Source organism: Phyllobates terribilis, unplaced genomic scaffold, assembly GCF_046119375.1.
Source record: "Phyllobates terribilis strain yellow unplaced genomic scaffold, ASM4611937v1 Scaffold_7__3_contigs__length_470593459, whole genome shotgun sequence".
NCBI classification, from domain to species: Eukaryota; Metazoa; Chordata; class Amphibia; order Anura; family Dendrobatidae; genus Phyllobates; species Phyllobates terribilis.
In genome coordinates this window covers 162,200,633-162,221,112 of record NW_027362767.1, presented here as the reverse complement: position 1 = coordinate 162,221,112, position 20,480 = coordinate 162,200,633, and the positions used below count along the sequence as shown (strand labels likewise).

At 40.7% G+C, this 20,480-nt stretch overlaps 1 long non-coding RNA gene and 1 gene segment (V, D, J or C); both read right to left on the bottom strand.

Annotated features, from left to right (window-relative positions):
- Positions 1-7,083: 7,083 nt before the first annotated feature.
- On the bottom strand, positions 7,084-8,177 carry LOC141155417 (Ig kappa chain V region 3315-like). The segment is given in 3 exon segments: positions 7,084-7,154; positions 7,565-7,903; positions 8,159-8,177. Coding segments are annotated over 3 exon segments (429 nt in total).
- Positions 8,178-11,296: 3,119 nt separating this feature from the next.
- LOC141153011 (uncharacterized) lies at positions 11,297-12,970 on the bottom strand. The gene is made up of 3 exons (XR_012247216.1): positions 12,893-12,970; positions 12,713-12,756; positions 11,297-11,943 (listed from the first exon to the last, which is right to left on the bottom strand). It is a non-coding gene; the product is annotated as an uncharacterized lncRNA (long non-coding RNA).
- Positions 12,971-20,480: the final 7,510 nt, after the last annotated feature.

The following is a 20,480-nucleotide window of genomic DNA, read 5'->3' as shown; positions in this document are numbered from 1 at the left end:
GCACAAATACTAAACTCGCAGATTGCCAAATTGCTATCTGAGGAGATGTTGCCATTTAGGCTTGTGGGAACACAGCCTTTCCGTGATCTCTTGGCTGTGGCTTCCCCATGATACAGTGTTCCCAGCCGCCACTATTTTGCCCTGTGTGCCGTCCCTGCATTACACAAGCTCATGTTAAACAATCTGAACCGTGCGCTCACTAACGCCATAACCGGGAAGGTCCACCTAACAACAGACACCTGGACAAGTTGTTGTGGACAGGTATGATATATTTCTATCACGGCACACTGGGTGAACCTGGTGGAGGGTGGGACAAAGGCACAAACTGGAACATCACACATCCAACCATCGCCAAGAATAACGGGCCCACCTTCTGTCAGGGTTTCTGCCTCTTCATATTCCACTTCTTCTCTCTCCCCTCCTCCTGCTGCTCATCCTCTGCTGAATTACCCTCCCCATCACTGCCAAGCTGGGTCCTGTGCAGCAGTGCATCGGTAAAGCGGCAACACACTCTGCTGTAGCTGCTCTGTTTAGGTCAGAAAGCACACACTGCAGCAGAGCTGTGGCAAGCTTTAAAACAACTGACCGATCAGTGGCTCTCCCCGCTGCACCTCCAACCCAGTCTGGTCGTCTGCGATAATGGGCGTAACCTGGTGGCGGCTTTAAAAGTCGGCAAGCTGATACACGTGTCATGCATGGCTCACGAGCTGAACCTAGTTGTTCAGAAATTTCTGAAAACTTACTGTGACTTGCCGTACCTACTTGAGAAGGTGCGCCATATTAGTGCCCATTTCCACCATTCCTCTACCCCTTTTGCTGCTCTTACAGCGCTGCAAAAGCGCTTAAATTTGCCAAGTCACCGACTCATTTGCGACCTACCCACGCTGTGGAGCTCAACCTATCATATGTTGGCGAGGATTAGTGAACAGCAGAGGGCAGTAGCTGAATACCAGCTTCAACATGCCGGTCAGACTGAGAGTCAGCCACCACACATAACAACTGTTGAATGGATCACTGACATTTGTGAGGTTCTTGAGAACTTTGAGTACTATGCCAACTTCGGGAGCAGTGATCAGGCTATTATCAGTGCAACCATCCTGCTGCTGTGTCTCTTGAAACAATCACTTCATCATCTCAAAGAGGAAGCTTTGAGTGCCCAGCATGTTGGTATGGAGACAGATTTCCCATTGGGTGATACTACCCAGGCCAGCCAATATTTTGAGGCAACATTGGGTGATGAGGAGGAAGATGAGCAGGATGAGGAGGGAGAGGACTTGTTTTTTTGTGCTATCGAGGGGACTCATAATGCTACAGAGGGGACACCTAACCCAAGCTTCATGTCTGTCCAGCCTGGATGGGCTGGAGATGAGGAGGTGGAGGAGGAGGAGGAGGAGGCGAGTCACCGTGAGGAGAGGATGGCTTCTGTTTATACTGTTGGGGACACAGAACATTTGCCTTTTTGCCGCTTGGCCCACATGACACAGTTCATGTGTAAGTGTTTGTGGCAAGACCCTCGAATATACACATTTTATCCAACAACCTATACTGGTTGGCCACTGTAAGGAAAATATAAATGTCAGGAAAATGTTCTTCCATATCGGCCTGACATAGATGTTCACCCCCCTCCCTTATTCCCCTTCTGCTCAGCACAAAAGCCCCAATTAATACATGCCTGGTAAATGGTTTATGCAAACACTGCCAGCCAAGGAGTGTTATAACTTCGTTAGGAAACAAGCATCTTGTCTCTGAGAGACGCAGCAGGTAATTAAAACGCAGGCTTGCACTAACTTGCGTGTAACTGTTGAAGCTGCTTCCTGAGCCTTAAAGGGAAATTTCTAGACGCACTGACTCCGATATGAAATATGAAATTTTGTGAGTTTCATAGGTCCGACAGTATCGGGACCCATATGTGTAGTGACCAAATCAGCCCAGGAATGTGTAGGTAGTTTTCCAGGGCTGTAACTAAAATCAGGGAGCTGCAGCACAAAATAGCTGACTGCAGCTATGTGAAGTGTGATATCGAAATAACGATAAAAGCCTAAGGGAAAAAATGGCGTAGTCTGCAAGCTTCTGCGATCAACGGGCGATGAGTTATCGCAGAAATTAGCATTTCTAATAAAAATGTACAGGCTGGAGACCGGCCCACATGATGTCACCACAAGGAGCGTGTGGCCAGAACTCCCCTTAGGTATAAAAGAATCTATGGAGAACATAGGAGCTCTCATTGCCAGGGGGAAATAAGAATTATAAGCAACGGGTCCTGTTCAATAACAGCATAATCTGGATAGCCCCTCCTCCAACTATATTGAATCATCTCCGCTATCGTATAGTGTAAGTAAGCTATCTTCTTTTTTACCCTGTTTATTTTATGTAACTGCGTTTGTATTTTAATGTCCCCTTTGTAACATCCTTGTATATATTTTTCCTAAACACTGCCTCCCTTTTGGGATTAAATATAAAATTTAATAGTTCTGTTTCTTTTGTTCTGTAATCGTTCTCTTCCCCGAAGCCATATAGGCTACCAAAATGCAGGCGTCTGGCCAGGCCTGTGTTATATTTCAAACTCGGCCGGTGGTGGCAGAGAGTATTAATAATTGGGCTATCGTGAAGCTGACAGTGACGGTACAGAGGGCGTTAAACACAGTTTCCAGGCTGTGGAACCCAGGGTGTTGAGCCATACTCTCACTGGTCGCTTACCGATACCTACGTAGAGAGTAGTCTGGATCGCGTGCTCGTGACTCCGGACGAAATGCGGACAGCGTGACGGCACGGTGAGATATTGTGTGATCTCCCCGGTGTCGTCCTGACTGTGTGTTGGTGGGATTCCCTGACAAATTGGTGGCAGCGGTGGGATTCCCTGACAAATTGGTGGCAGTGGTGGGATATTGTATGATCCCGCCAGTGTCGTCCTGACAGCCACCTTTCTCGATCCACGGTAGAAGGAGAAAGTTCTTTCTCTCCTTTTGGAGTCACCAAAGAGTCTTACAATGGAATCATTTAAGAGGGCCTTTGTAGATCAGTTGCTGAAAACATCACCCTCAGACAATGCTTGGAGATGCTTGCCTGCCCAGCTGCTAGTGTGGTGTCTGAGAGTGTTTTCAGTTCCGCTGGGGCAATCAACACTGATAGGTGCACACGCCTCTCCACGGAAAATGCAGACAGACTTACTCTGATTAAGATCAACAAGGACTGGATATATCCACAATTTGTAATTCCTCCAGATGACTGCAAGCCAACCTAAATTCACCAAAAATGCAGATTCATGCTACTGCTATTAACGTCACCCCCTTACCATAAAAACCGGTTTCTTTCCTTCGTCAACCATGACTCAGCCCATAGGGCTAATTTTTGCAAACCCTATGCACATTGTGCAGTGGACAAATCTGGAATGAACAGTGGTCCCACCAAACAAATATTTGCCATTGGAGGCCCTTGTCGCAGGTTGTGCCACATTGTGACTGAGATAGGGGATACATATTCAATAGAAATTTACTGTTGATGACCTACTTATGGCCCTCTGAAAACTTGAATTGAGGGCTGCAACAACTACAGTACTCCATCATAGATAATGTTTGTCAAGGGAGGCCCTTGTCATGGAATCTACCTGCACCTATGACACCGCCCCCAGGAGTAATTTTTGGAAATACGATGCACAATTTGCACTGGACCAAGTAGTACAGTATCAATAAGTCTTCTCTTCCTATATAATCTGGGGAATATTGACAATCAAAATCTCTAAGCCATTTGGAGAAGCTTCTCCAACCCATCCTGGAGGGGGGCACCATATATCCTTTGTCCATTGACTTGCACAAGTGATATATTTGAGCTCGTCATCCAGTTGACTAGTGCAGCTTTATTTTTCCGGATCACAGCGTTCAGCTATACCTGAGGTTCGTAGGCCACACTCACTGCTACCTTCTAGTACTCCGTGTCTCTTGGCCTTTTTCTCTGTAGTCTCTGCCCTTAAATTAGTTAAATAATAGTGAGGGCCCTACAATATGAATAAGTGAGGGCACTCTCAAATGTACGCAAGAGGCACCTCCTAAATTTCTAGAGGAGGGCACTTCAAAATGTATGTTACAGGGCCACATGAGAGCTTTCACAAAACTAAGCTTTCCTGCCTCCTGCAGGCCCTCTGAACATTTGAAATTAGGGCCGCAGTATTACATGTTGGTGGAGGAGGTGGAGGAGGAGGAGGAGGGTCAAGCCCAACACTACAATGGGCACATTGTAAACTGCTATGGAATATGTATTCCACTATCTGAGTGTCAATGATGGAGGGACCGCCCAAATGTCTAAGTAACAGCTGTCCCTCCAAAACGCATGTTACAGAGCCAACTGAGGCCTCTCAGGTCAAAGATCAACATACCTACTGGTGGGTTCTAGCTGTGCTTGTAAAGTGCTGGGAAATAGTGAACTAAAAATGATGTCTGACAGAGGGACCTACAAAATGTATAAGTCATTTCCCTCCCAATTGTAAAAGGTGAAAAAAAGCTACAACAGTTTACAGTATGTGAGCAAATGCTAAAAGGGATATTTTTTGGTTTCTCTGGTTTATTTAACCTTATATACAAGTGATTATGCAGGAAAAACTGTTGCTTAACCTTTTTGGCCTGTTAAATGCAATTTAGGTTAGGTTTGGTAGTTGTTCTTGTGTGTCTGTAAAAGTGGCATAATACTGAGAGAAACGTATTCCCAGAAGCCATATGTGAGTCAGAAATGCATGCAGGCACATTCTCCAGGCTCTTCCCATTCTGTTTCATCACTTTCCCATCCATTTCAGCCTTTTCCTCAGGCCTCCAGATCCCTTTGTAGGGTCCAGCAGAAAATTACTCGCATTTCCCATTGACTTACATTGTACTCACTATTCGGAACAAATACGTGATTATTACAAAGTACTCGTTACGAGTATAGCGATTACGAATATTATGGTACTCGCTCATCACTATCTAGGAGCCGTACTCTCTCAAGAGATAAATGAGGAAGAACATCCCATTCTCTATCTGAGCCGGAAGCTTTCATCCTACGAGAAAAACTAGGCAATAGTAGAAAAATAGTGTTTAGCCATAAAGTCGGCCGTAGATACTCTAAGATACTACCTACTAGGCCGGAAACTACCTGCCGAGTATGAGAAGTGACACACATACTGATTATAAAATATATATTTTATTGCCAATTTTTTTAAAAAAACACATAAAATAGGAAAGGATGCTAAAAAAAATACACTGGGGCTCAACCATATATTTATTGTCTATAGAAATCTGCAACAGATACAATTCATTTACAATTGTATGTGTTGCTTCTGTTGCAGATTTGTATAGACAATACATATATGGTTGAGCCCCAGTGTATTTTTTTTAAGAATCCTTTCCTATTTTATGTGTTTTTTCAAAAAAATTGTCAATAAAATATATATTTTATAATCAATATGTGTGTCAGTCACTTTTCATACTCGGCAGATAACATCAAGCACCTGGTGAGTGTTGTTTATTAATTGTTTATCTTTGAAGGGCTAAATGGTAATATATTTTGGACGTACTTTGATATAAAATTACTAGGCCGGAAGTTTAAGTTGGTGTGAGACCTTACCCCGTTGAGATGGTTGAGGGAAAAGAGGGGTAAAAATGCCAGAGTAACTAGATGGTTCCTAGAAACTTTCACGTAGAGCATAGACCCGGGAAGTTACACGGGAAAGCTGATGCCCTTTTTAGAATTCCCTGTCTGGTATCGGAAGGTGTCCAAACCCCCGACTTCGGGCAGAGAGGCGGGATATGTGACACAGTCACTGGTATAATATATGAGAGGAGGTATGTGTCACGCAGGTTGCTGGCCTGTCTGAACTGAAACCAATAGACTTTCTGTCAGAATGTTATATGCTGGAGGTTTACTCTTTTAAAGGGTGTGGTTTTATGGGAATGACGTAGAGATGGGAGGGAAGTCATTCCCCATACCTCCACCTCAGCGTGTGGCCGAGCAAGGTTTGAATGCTCAGTCACCATTTTTTTTCCTGTTGTTGAGTTTGGAGTGGCAAGGACTCCAGACTGGAAGGCCACATCTCAGAGAGGAGCTGGAAGCTGGGAGTACAACCTGTGTGGCTAATCCCACACCGCTATGGATTATGCTATCGTTTATCTTTTTGTTTTGTTATTTTGCCAGTAAGGCTGTGTTTATTTTGCTGTAGTGCAGAGCTTTATACCACACAATAAAGCCTGGAGAGAAAACACGGTTCCTGAGTCTACTTCCAGAAGCGGCCAAGCGAGGAATCATACCACACCTAATACAAACTAAAAGTTTTAATGTTAACCTCTTCCCGACCTTGCAATTTTCTGTCTTTGCGCTTTAGTTTATTGCTTCCCTTTTTCCAAGACCCATAACTTTTTTATTTTTCCATCACCTTAGCAGTTTGAGGGCTTATTTTTTGCAGGGACGAGTTGTACTTTTGAATCACATCATTCTTTTTTTCATGTGATGGTCTGGAAAGGGGGAAAAATAATCCAAGTGCGCTGAAATTACAAAAAAAAGTGCAATTTCACAATATTTTTTGGGCATTTTATTTACCATGTTCACTATATGGTAATAATATAGTGAATATATAGTAATATGGTTTTCCAGGTCAGTACGAGTTTGCAGATACCAAATAAGTATTGGTTTTATTTCATTTAAGTTGTGAAAAAAAAAATTTGCTTATGTCACCATATTCAGAGACCCGTAGCATCTCTATTTTTGGGGTTCTTGGGTCGGATGAGGGCTTTTGCTCCCTGAGCTGATATTTTTCTTGATATAATCTTGGGAAAGATACAATGTTTTGATTGCCTCTTATTTCATTTTATTGCAATATTTTATCATTTTAATTTTATTTTAGATTAACAAAAAAACTTAATTCTGGCTTTTCGATTTTTTTACCGTTTACCGATCAGATTAATTTATAGTATATTTTGCTAAATTGGACTTCTCTGAATGCCAAATATGTGTATTGTTTTTTAATTGTTTTATTATTAATGGGGCAAAAGGGGGGTGATTTGAAATTTTGTGGGATATTTTTTCTTTTTCATATATTTTTTTTTTTCACAGTTTTTACTGATTTCAATAGTTCTCTAAGAAAACTTGAAATTGTGATTGTTCGATTTGTGCTATAGATAGCAGGGCTTTCAACACTGCAACGTATAGAGAAAATCGCAATCTCCTATGATCGCTGGCTATAGGCTGGTTCACAGGAGGATCGGAATGACAGGTACAGGGGTCTATAGCAGATCTGCGGTTATCATGACAACCCATCGGTACCCCGTGATCATATCAACGAGGCGCTGATGGGCGGGATCAAGGACGCTTTTCCGGCTGGCACGTGTGGTTAACAGCGGAATTTAATTGGTTGGCACCGCTCCACCAGCGGCTGTTAAGGCACATAATGGCTGATTAAATATGTGGGCTAAGTGTGCAATGCCACATCAAAGGATGATCTTTGACGTAAAAGTACATCAAAAGTTGTGAAGGGGTTATAGAATTAAAGAAAAATAAAATGGAGTAAAAAAATATACATTCCCCATATTAAATGACATTATCTTACCTCCAACAATCAGATTTGTTCCATTACCAAATTCCTTCAAAGTAAGAGAATAATGATACACACAGTAATAAACTCCGCTGTCATTGGTTTGTACATTGTATATCTCCAGGCTGGCCGTGTATTTCTCGTTTTTACAGACATATTTGTGTGTATCATTATTAGTTGAACATGACTTCACCCGGACCGGGGCTTCACTACTTCTCCACTTTCTATGAAACCAGGAGATTTTATTTCCAACCTCTAAGTCTTCGCTGGACACACAAGTGATGACGGCCGTGTCATTAACATCCACTGGCACAATGTTCTGGGGCTGATACAAAACCATTCGACCGGCGATCCCTGCGAAACAGAACATTTGGCAACTTGTGTAAGTTCACATAGATCAGAAGTGATGCAGATTTTACCTTCGGATTCACACAAAAAAATCTGAAGTTACCCAAATGTAAGGCACTTTTCCCACAAAAAAAATATTTTTCAGATCTCTGATCTGAATCCACAGAGGCAAATCCTCCGCAAAATCCAAACTATTCCTTACAGATTTCCCAGTGGATTTTTTTAAGATTTGATGCAAAACTAGCAGCAGATCTGACTTACCCATAATAGGATGTATCATACCTACTCTATCATCTATCTATATATATATATATTATCTATCATCTATATATATCTATTATCTATTTATCTATTATCTATCTATCTATTATCTATCATCTATCTATTATCCATCTATTATCCATCTATCTATTATCTATCTATCATCTATTATCTATCATCTATCTATTATCTATCTATCTATTATCTATCTATCTATCTATTATCTATCATCTATCTATATATATCTATTATCTATTTATCTATTATCTATCTATCATCTATCATCTATCTATTATCTATCTATTATCTATATATCTATCATCTATCTATTTATCTATTATTTATTTATCTATTATTTATTTATCTATTATCTATCATCTATATATATCTATTATCTATTTCTCTATTATCTATCTATCTATTATCTATCATCTATCTGTATATCATCTATCTATTATCTATCTATCTATTATCTATCTATCATCTATCTATATATCTATTTATCTATTATCTATCTATTATCAATTATCTATCTATCTGTTATATATCTATTATCTATCTATCTATTATCTATCATCTATTATCTATTATCTATCTATCTATTATCTATCTATTATCTATCTATCTAACTATTATCTTTCTATCTATTATTTATCTATCTATTATCTATCTATTTATTATCTATCATCTATCTATTATCTATCTATTAATTATCTATCATCTTTCTATTATCTATCTATTATCTATATCTATCTATTATCTATCTATTATCTATCTACTATCTATCTATCATCTATCTATCATCTATCTGTTATCTATCTATTTATTATCTATCATCTACCTATTATCTATCTATCATCCATTATCTATATATCTATCTATCATCTATATATTATCTATCTATTATCTATCTATCTATTATCTATCTGTTATATATCTATTATCTATCTATCCATCATCTATCTATTATCTATCTATGATTTATCGATCATCTATCTATTATCTATCTATCTATTATCTATCTATCTATCTATTATCTATCATCTATTATCTATCTATCATCTATCTATTATGTATCTATTATCTATCTATCTATTATCTATCTATTATCTAACTATTATCTTCCTATCTATTATTTATCTATCTATTATGTATCTATTATCTATCTATCATCTATCTATTATCTATCTATTATCTATCATCTATCTATTATCTATCTATTTATTATCTATCATCTATCTATTATCTATTTATTATCTACATATTATCTATCTATTATCTATCATCTGTCTATTATCTATCTATTATCTATCATCTGTCTATTATCTATCTATTATCTATTATCTATCTATTATCTATCTATTATTTGTCTATTATCTATCCATATATTATCTCTTTATCCATTATCTATTATCTATCTATCATCTATTATCTATATATTATCTATTATCTATCTATCTATCTATCCTTCTATCTATCTATTATCTATCATCTATTATCTATCTATCTATCTATCCCATATCTATCTAATGTCTATCTATCCATATATTATCTCTTTATCCATTATCTATTATCTATCATCTATTATCTATATATTATCTATCATCTATCTATCTATCTATCCATCTATCTCTCTATTATCTATCTATTATCTCTCTATTATCTATCCCATATCTATCTATTATCCATCAGTCTATAAAACAATTTGATTAGAGGTAGCTATTAACCATAGAATTAATTACACAAAAAAAGAATAACCGAGGTCTTTTTTTAACCGATGTAACCATGTAGGATAAAGAGATTGATGGGTTTTTACGTCTATTTAAGAGCTGACACAATGTTTCGGCTTTTTGGCTTTGGATCCAGCAATTTTATTTACACAATGTGGCAAAAATCTTCTCCTATCTCTGTATATGTCCATGATATCAAATGTGTGCTCTGATTTATATATATTACTGGACGTACTGTCATACACAAAGTATAAGGTGGAGAACAAACAGAAATGCTCAGTACGAGTAAAATAATCAAAATTGTACATAATAAGGATAAAGTGACATTTCTTACCTTGTAAGAACAGGAGTATATAGACTGCAGCCATATCTGCTCAGCACAGGGGTCCGGTACACACTGGATATTACTGCACATTGTACAGGTCTATACTCCCCCTACATGACCATATATGGACATGGCATTGGCTCCTCCCACCTGACCACAGGAGGCACTACCAAACACGTTCACATCTCAGGCAGAGATAGAAATCTTTATAGTAGTAAGGAAACATTCTGACACCAAAACATGATTTTATTTTTTAATAACAAATAAAATTACCAAATATATAATTATCAAATGAAATTCCTTTAATTTGTGTGTCTGATCCAGAAATCCTTAAAAAAATCTGTATAAGGATGAGCGAATCGATTCTAAAGTGACCAAATTTGTTTCGAGCTTTGCAGAATTGGCAGACTGTGGCAAATCTATATTTTTGCTAAGTCAAATATCTTGAATCCAGCAAAATGGTTCCCAACCGGATGAAAATTGTGATTCATTTGTGTATATTCTTGTCTATTAACACATATGGTGATTAACATGTGGATCATGCCATTTCGGAAGAAAGGAAGGAACATAAGATAATGACTCACAACTGAAAGGATGGATATGTTGTTACTGTAGCAGGGTAGTATAGAAACTCACATACTTGAGGAACCAACTTTTAAAACAAGCCATGCCTCCTGACAAAGCCACTCCTGGTGAAACGCACGTCAAGGCGCACTCCCCTGGTGTACACCATGACACAAGGTAACACATGCTGACTATGACTTTTGGCCCTCAATTGTTATTAGGCTTAATGGCTCATACAAACCACAGGCCTTCTCTTAGACAGCAACTCGTTGCCATTTTGATTGTATCATGTTTTATTGAGTAGTGCATTGGAAGACTTATCCTATTACATTAACTGTGGTCTAGATCCGATGTTTGCACCTTATGCACTATGCACTTTTCTTGTCTATTAATGCTGATATGACTTTATGATGTGGTTATACATGTGAGCCCTTCATTTCTGTGATAGATAAGTGAACATATATATGAATTTTTATACCCCTCAGTAGACATTACTTTTATGTCCTCCTACTATATGGGATTTGACTCACTTATGTCTAGGCACATCTATCACTGGTTATGATATGTATGCAGGACTTTAGTTATTTACAATACTCACGTAGCCCACTATCAGCATTTAGCCTGAATGTGCTCATATTGTCATCATATTTAGGCTAGCTCTGTTGAGAGCTGAGTGAGGGGATCAAAGTCTTTTATAGGGTTAGATACCATCTTACCCTGGTCTTAGTTGTGCTTCTCTCCTTTTCTGTTTCTTTTGTATTATCATGCAGTTTGAGATTATTTACATTTCTATATCCCTTATGCTTCTGGGTTTTTTTCTGACTTAATTAGTCTGACTAATTCCTTGTTGCAATTAGAAAGAACCTTGTTTTTTTGGGTCGGTGTATGGTTTTATAGGGATTATCTCTTATATGTATAGTGTCTTCTTATAGGTGTTCATAGAATAGGAACATGGTTCACAGTTTACAAGTTCAAGTCGTTTTTAGGAAAAGTAAAATAGATTCACACATTGATTGAATGATATATTGATGATCTCCACTTTTCTGTAAAAGAATGCTCCTCAGAGGCGTGTTCCGTTTTCTCCCTCATTTACATAATCTTGAATTTCACTACTTCCTGGGTCTACCAATATAGGTTGTATTCAGCTCTGTGTAGACAATTTCATCCTAAAACGCAAAATTAAACATTAGTCTTTGTTCTGGGAAAACAAATGAATATACATCAAATTCATTCCAAGGTTCTAGAAATGCGTGCCACACCCTGTCTGGCAAAACATTTCCCCTACAACAAACATTTACATTTTTGGCTATCTAGGTAATTTAATATATGAAATGTCCAGATGCAATATCGTAAGAGACACTCTTATAGAAGGAATCTCCAGGCTCATGGATAGGCTTTTGGTAATATGAACAAAAAAGTAGTCATAAACCTATGTGGCATATGAGCAGTTGCTGCCTTGATAATATAACCCCTTTAAAATTCTCATCAGAATATGGAAAACCCATGCTGAACATGAAGTAGTTCTCGGACTGGTGATCAGTCCATTGCCATGGGTCTGACAGATGGAAAGTTTCAGCATTAACAATTGTTGCCGACACATGGCATAAGAGTAATAGTGTCGTATGGTGCCCAGACATGGTTGGGCTGTGTTTGGAGGTCTTCAGTATGAGGACATGTACCTTAGAGGGCACACAATGCTTACAAGAACATCTGGATAATGGCAGTAGTATAAAATCAGTTTTAACTCTAAAACCAAGAACTCTCTGCAGAACTCTCCACATGAAGGAGAAGCCCCTAAAGCACTATCATTTTTTCTCAAAGATCAACCTCTGAAATTATTATCATTAAATATCTAGCTACTTCTCAAAAACTGCCACAAGGTCATCTTGGATCAAACTGATAAATGTTCCCTCTTCTGGTCTATTTTATACTTACCTTAGTCACAGTATCCTTGTCCTTAGAAACTGGTGCATTAGTACCTGAAAAATAAAAGTATCGTTAGCTAACGTAGTTCCCACGTAATAAGCTCATTTTTTTCAATCTCCTCAAAAACTCCATGTGAACATAGTATTCGATTATTTAGATCCAATAAGCCCTTAATTCTGTATGTGTTACCTGTAAGATTGAAGGTCTTGATGAGATGAACAGACAATGTCAGCAGTAATGAGATCCCAGCAATCACCAAGGGTATCAGGAAGTCTTGACATTTAGGAGTCAGATATCCATCGATTTCCTCTATAAAGGAGGATTTTGATAATGAATTTTATTAATATGCAAAATACATTATTGGTACCTGACCTGTTTTCTCATAAGTTTGCCTATAAAGTTCCATCGTTAATAAGCATCTAAGCATCAATGGCTATGATGAGAAAAATACTCCAGTCTTCACCCAAGACATTATCTCTAAGCCACTCAATGACTAAAGAACCAGTGTGGTCTGTACAAAAAGGGTCTCCAATGAAAGTGTTAGTTAGCATCTTACATTGGCTTGTCCTAAATTTAAGGTGCCCATAAAGTGTCTTCGGTTGGCCAAAACCCATCTCTACCTATAACACCTTAACAAGTTGAGCTTGTGTTTTCAATGATAAAAAGAAAGTCACTGCCTGATCCTTCTCTCTCCCAACTTCATTTATGGGTCAGGAACTCGTTATAAACGTTTCGTGGTCAGCCAGTTCTTGTGAATTATATGGGTTTATCCAACTTTATTGTATTATGCATATTGGCCTTTATAGGTTTTTCCTTACTTAGAAAATTAGATTAAAGAACAATGAACTACACAACAATTCAAAATGTAGGCAACTATATCGAAAGGAAAATGGATACTTATGGGCATGGAACATCTACAAATACACATCTAACTAATAATGAAAAAAATCAGCCTTAGATCACACCCTGATAGGCAAATTTTCTACTTTATCAACACTATATTTCATAAATTATTTGTCCAGAAAGTAGGATGGTTTGGTGTACTGGTAGGAAATGACACCTAAATTGAGTTTGATTTGTAATTTATAAACATACAAATTGTCTCTTCAGAGAGATAGAAGACTTGAACTGTAGCGCCATCTATTGGAAGAAGCGATCCTAAAAGTAAATATCGACTCTTTGAGGAACCTTGCAATGGAACTTAGTATAAAAGCCAAACCAGAATCTAAATTTGCACATAGGGTGTTTCGGGATGTTGCCCCTCGCCAGTGCAAAGTATGAGATCTGATTTGGCTAGGTGAGGGGCTCTGAACTGAGGTCTAAGGAGTAATGTTTCTCCTTGTGAAGAGTGACCATCCAGTCCTTGCAAGGCTCATCAAAGGGTTGATATTGATTTTTAGGATTGCTACTTCCAATAGGTGACACTAGAGTTCTAGTCCTCTTCCTCTCTGTAGAGGCAATTTGCATATAAGTCTCCTTACTATTACATTCCAGAAGAGGCTTGTCACTCTCCACAAGGAGAAATGATACCCCTTAGATCCTAATTTGTAAACTTCAGATTGAAATACTTTAATTATTTTGTAAGGAGTTCCAGATCCCAGACATATTATCATTACTGTACCTTTTTCTGTTTTTACCCAATGGACACTGATGGGAGATGAACTAAGCCAGACTTCACAGGTGACCTTCTCACCATGGCTCCAGTGTACCCCAGGTAGTGAGATAAAGTTTATTATTGTCCATGTCCAACTTGATTCCTTTTTAGAGATTGTACGGCCCTTGTGTTGTCTTCCAGAAATGTTCCAGATTATATAAACAGTATCACGAGCCTCATGTACCACACAAGCCAGTTGTAGTAAGCTGCCACTAAGTGGAGGCTGAAGAGGAGCAAGAATATGGACCGAGCTTCTTGAAGTGGACCTGTCTGCATATATGGAATAGAAACAAGAGATAAATGAGATAAAAAAACATTACAGATATGAAATCTCACTACTACCACGTAGCATCTTCATCTAATGGACAGGTATAGGACAGTTACTTGGTACCTACAATTGAAACCAGAAGTTTCCATACACTATATAAAAAGACACATATATATATGTTTTTCTCAACATCTGACATGAAATCAGAATAAACCATTCCCATTTTAGGTCAATTAGGATTAACATAATTTTTAATAATCGCCAAATGCCAGAATAATGAGAGAGAGAATGTTTTAAGGCATTTTTATTACTTAATGAAAAGTCAAAACTTTACATACACTAAGATTGCTATGCCTTTAAACAATTCTGGACTGCCCATATGACAATGTCATGTGTTTGGGTTTTTTTTGTTAACATCTGAGTTAATTAGAGACACACCTGTGGATGCATTTTAATGCACATCTGAAACACACTGCTTCTTTGTGTAGCATCATAGGAAAGTCTAAAGAAATCAGACAAGATATCAGGAAGAGAATTGTGGACTTGCACAAGTCTGGCTCATCCTTTGGGGCAATTTCAAGATACCTGAAGGTGTCTCTTTTATCTCTACAAACAATTATACGCAAGTACAAACAAGATTGGAATGTCCAGCCATCATATCACTCAGGAAGGAGATGGGTTCTGTGTCCCAGAGATGAACTTGCTTTGGTCCGACATATGCATATCAACCCAAGGACTAAAGCAAAAGACCTTGTGAAGATGATGGTGGAAGCTAGTAAGATTGTGTCGATAACCACAGTGAAACGAGTAATGTATCAACATGGGCTGAAAGGCCACTCTGGCAAGTAGAAGCCATTACTCCAAAAGAAACATAAACAAGCCAGATTAATGTTTGCAAATGCACACAGGAACAAAGGCCTTAATTTTTGGAGACATGTCCTATGGTCTGATGAAACTAAAATTGAACTTTTTGGGCATAAAAACCATAGTTACATTTGGAGGAAAAAGGGAAAAGCTTGGAAGCCTAAGAGCATCATCCCACCTGTGAAACACGGGGGTGGCAGCTAGTGTTGAGCCACCCCCGTAGTGTTCGAGTTCGGTTTGGTTCGTCGAACACCCGTGTGTTCGCCGAACTGTTCGTCGAACTGTTCGTCGAACACCTTCGAACACCGTTAAAACCAATGGCAGGCAAACAAAAACACATTACACATAGAAAACACCTTTAAAGGTGTCCAAAAGCTGACAAACTGCTCAGAAGACATAACTAACACATGGAAAAGTGACAAGTACATATAGTCATGCGAAAATAAAAGAGGTGGAGGAGTAAAAGGAGGGGGAGACACAGATATAGGCATGTCATGCCCTTCTAAAATCCAAAAAGTGAGAAGCCGACACGGCCAGTCCGCTCCTGCCCGTGCCACCTCCGTGTCGCCGGGTTTGTGCCAGAGCCGCGGTGAACCCTGACGGCCAGCCCCCCTCTCCCAATACTGGTGCCTGTCCGCTGGTGGGTCGAGCGAGCCCCCCTGTGGTGGAGGCAGCTCTAAGCTTTTTAATTTAAATTGTCTCTCTAATTTGAATGAATACACTTTAAATCCATTTACAAGGATCTATTGGAGGGCAAGTCTCATGCCAGCAGCCGTGGTAATTCCAGCTCCAGTAGCGTCCACTAAAGCTGCTGCAGTTAAAAAGCTTTTATAAGGATCGAGCTCGGCTGTCCACCGCAAGGCATCCTACTGCCAGTCCCAGCCCCTATGCCTTGGGGTGCCTCCTGATGCTCTTCACTAAGTATCCCATGGTCCCGAAGCATTTCCTTTGAAAAAATTAAGTGTCTAAACTACAGGTGGTGTAGCTTGCTTAACAGCCGGGATAATCCGCTGACTAGCAGACACTGCTACTAGGCACAAAGTATTTCCTGGGCTAGATGCAGTTAAAAATTTGTAATTAGATACTCTCGTTGGATGCTGAGAAAGCATTCCATAGAGTCTCCTGGCACGCCATATATGATTCTCTTAAAAAGCTTGGGGTAGGGGTCTAGGGGACCCTTTTATAGCCAAAATCACGGCCCTGTATCGCAATACGTCACCTAGGCTGAAGATAAATGGAACTGTAGCACCCTGAGGGCTCGGTTGCTACAGACGTATTGCACCTCACCCAGAGGTGTGATATCTCACTCTCAGGTAAGGATGGAGTGTGGATCAGGACCCGACACCTGCATGCATTACACCACATTGCCGTGGGGCAGGGCGACCAATATGCCCCTGAGATGGGCACGACAGTCCCTGTCCCTGGCTGGAGTGGGGGGAGGGAACACTGAGGAAGGGGAACCCTGTAGTGCAGGAGGAGGGAGGAAGCAGATCCTGGGTGCATTGAGAAGGGAGTATAAAAGGTGGGCACCATCTTAGTTCAGTGCAGAGAAGTCTGAGCAGAAGTGGCAGGGAGCAGGGGCTCTGCATGAGCTCTGCTCCGGAGGCGGGCCTAGTAACAGAGGCCCAGGCCTGGAAGAGGGAGAAGGAAGGAAGAGGAGCGGAGAAGGCTCCAGGAACGAGGAATGAAGGGATCCCAGGGGTGCGGACGGGCGAGTCGCCACCGCACGCCCGAATCCACCTGCGTGGAGGGGTCAGGCCAAAGGGGGAGACCGGTCCCCGAACTAGTGGAGGCAGGAAACGACCCTCAGCTAGAAACCGGAGGCTCTGACATTTTATGTGGCGCAGCCCCTCGCTACACCCGCTAGGAAGGCACCACATAGGGTCAGGGAAACTGGCGCCAAGTTTACCAAGAGGAGGCCCGAGGCAGCCGGACAGAAGTGTTGGTAAGAAAGGCCAGACAAAGGACACACAAAGGGGGTCCTGTGAAGTGCTCCAAAGTTATCTGGGAGTTGTCTGAGCCCCTCACCTGGTGAGCACAGTACGACGTGGGCAGCCGTTACCTGCAGACGTGGTCTGGATAATAAGAACTGTGAGTAAAGGCCCTGGACTGCATCACTGACTCCGTGTCGTTACTGCTGCTGCCCTGCACCATCACCCCCATCCTCCGCATACACTGCCCTGAGGCTATACTCCTCCCGTGGGGAGTTATGCTACGCTCTGCTGCACCCACAACACCAGCCTCAGCGGTCTGCCCTGGAGCGGCAGTTCACTCTGACCGCAATCCACGGGTGGCATAGTCGGACATTTAAACATCAAAACCACATAAATAGTTCCGCCACTGGTTTGACCGCCCTGAGCCACGGAACCGGGTCGCCGCCACGAAGACTACAACCACCAGCATCCACCAAAAAGGGTCCGGCTCCGGGTGTCCCAAGGCCCAGGGGGTGCGTCAGAACATTTTCATCACCTTTCACAATCACCAATGGGACAAGGCAGGGATGTCCTCTGTCCCCTCTCTTATACATCCTAGTGACGGAGCACCTGCTCTCATCAATTCGCCATAACCCCAATATTAGGTGGATTGAGGTGGGAGGCACCGAGTACAAGTGCTCTCTATTTGCTGATGATGTCCTAGTATATATCACTCAATCACATATATCCATCCCTGCTGTTATGGCTGAAATAGATCACTTTGTTACATGGTAAAATTTTAAAATCAATGCAGCGAAGTCTGAGGCCCTCGATGTCTCCCTCCCCAAATCCATATAGGATTCCATCCAGTCCAACTTTCCCTTTGCCTGGCCCTCACAGGGTATCAAATACTTAGGAATTCCTATTCATAGAGACCTCTTCCATCTATGTTATCTTAATTTTGGGCCCTTTATTGAACAACTCCATACAGACCACGGTTGGCAAGTTAGAACTGTAAGATTCACTACGTGAACCACTGGTGTTTTGTGGAAAAGCACATGTACACTGCGTTCCAAATTATTATGCAAAAAGTGTTTAGGAGTGATAAGGGAAGAATTTGTTTGTTTGTCAGTTAAACTCATTGATGGTGATGTGTGTCAGGGCTCTTTATATCACTGTAAGCAATTGCAGACACCTGTGCTAATTAGTTTGGCAGGTGTGTCCAATGAAAGGCAAGACTACTTAAGAAGGCTCTCTCACATTATTAAGCAGCCTACATTTTCTGCCAAAATGGGAAAGAAAAAGGATGTGTCGGCTGCTGAGAAGCAACAAATTATGGAGTGTTTAGGTCAAGGCATGACTACAATCAACATTGTGCGATGATCAGGATGAAGTGTCTTGGCAATCAAGAAGTATGTAGCTGATTCACAGTACACACGTGTGCGTGCTGATAAGGGCAAATTGAGGACTCTTTCCTACAGGCAATTACGTCAGGTTGAAAGAGCAGCGGCAAAAAAGCCTTGTCATAGCAGCAGACAAGTTTTTGAAGCTGCTTGTGCCTCCAACGTCCCCCGAACAACAAGATGCAGGGTCCTTCAGAGGTTTGCAGCTGTGCATACGCCATCCTGTCGACCTCCTCTATCCACTTCACACAAGCAGAAACGGCTCCAGTGGGCCAAACATTACATGAAGACTGATTTCAAAACTGTTTTGTTCACGGATGAGTGCCGTGCAGCGCTCGATGGTCCAGATGGATGGAGTGGAGGATGGCTGGTTGATGGACACCCCACGCAAACACGGCTACAGCGCCAACAAGGAGGAGGTGGAGTAATGTTTTGGGCTGGAATCATGGGGAGAGAGATTGTCGGCCCCTTTAGGATCCCTGAAGGCGCTAAAGATGAACTCCATAATGTATGTGGATTTTCTCAAACAGCACTTTCTGCCATGGTTCAAGAAGAAGAACCGTGTATTTCACAGCAAGATCATTTTTCTGCATGATAATGCACCATCTCATGCTGCACATAAAACATCTGCATCTCTGGCTGATATGGGCATAAAAGGGGACAAACTTATGGTGTGACCCCCATGCTCCCCTGACCTCTACCCCATTCAGAACCTTTGGAGCATCATTAAAAGGAGTGTCTATGATGGCGGGAGGCAGTTCACATCTAAGCAACAGCTCTGGGAGGATATTCTGTCCTCATGCAAAACAATTGAAGCAGAAACCATCCAAAACCTGACAAATTCAATGGACGAGAGAGTTCAGAAGTTCCTTTCGAACAAGGGGTCCTATGTGAAAATATAACATCACCTAGAATAAAGTTTTGAGTTGAAAACTGTTTGATTTCAGTTTCTAACAACCTGCTAATGCTTATAATTTCAAAAATGACCATTTTTTTGGTCTTTATTAAAATGAAAAGGTTGATCGAAAAGTTTGGGGGATCTAAGAGTGTGGCAACCCAGTAGTCATGATTACTTCGAATTCTGACAATATGAGGGTCATGCTGCAGGTAGTGCAGCAAGAAGGCACTTATGTGTCTTGCGCATCTCGGAGCCCCAAAATTATTTTCCAGGCTAGATGCAGCTAAAAATTATTTTTAATTTTAAATCTGGTGGAGCTTATTATAGATGGCCTAATAGGATCAGTGCTGCACACTGCTACAAAGCCCAAATTATTTTCCAGTCAAGATACAGATAAACATGATTAGTAATTTGAAAGCTTAAAACTGTTGGTAGGGTGATTTTAACCAATCATCAAGCTTTTACTCTCCCCAGGATGACACAGGGGTAGAAAAGTCGTTTCGGATCCATGATTTGTTCATCTTTATGAACGTGAGTCTGTCTACATTATCAGTGGAGAGCCGCGTGCGCTTATCTGTAAGCACACCACCAGCAGCGCTGAACACACGTTCAGACAGAACGCTGGCTGCGGGGCATGACAAGATCTCCAAGGCGTAAGTGGCTAGCTCCGGCCATTTATCCAGATTGGAAGCCCAAAAAGAGCAAGGGTCCAGTGACACAGTCGTGGCTTCAATGTTTACTTGGAGATACTCCTGTACCATCGTCTCTAGGCGTTGA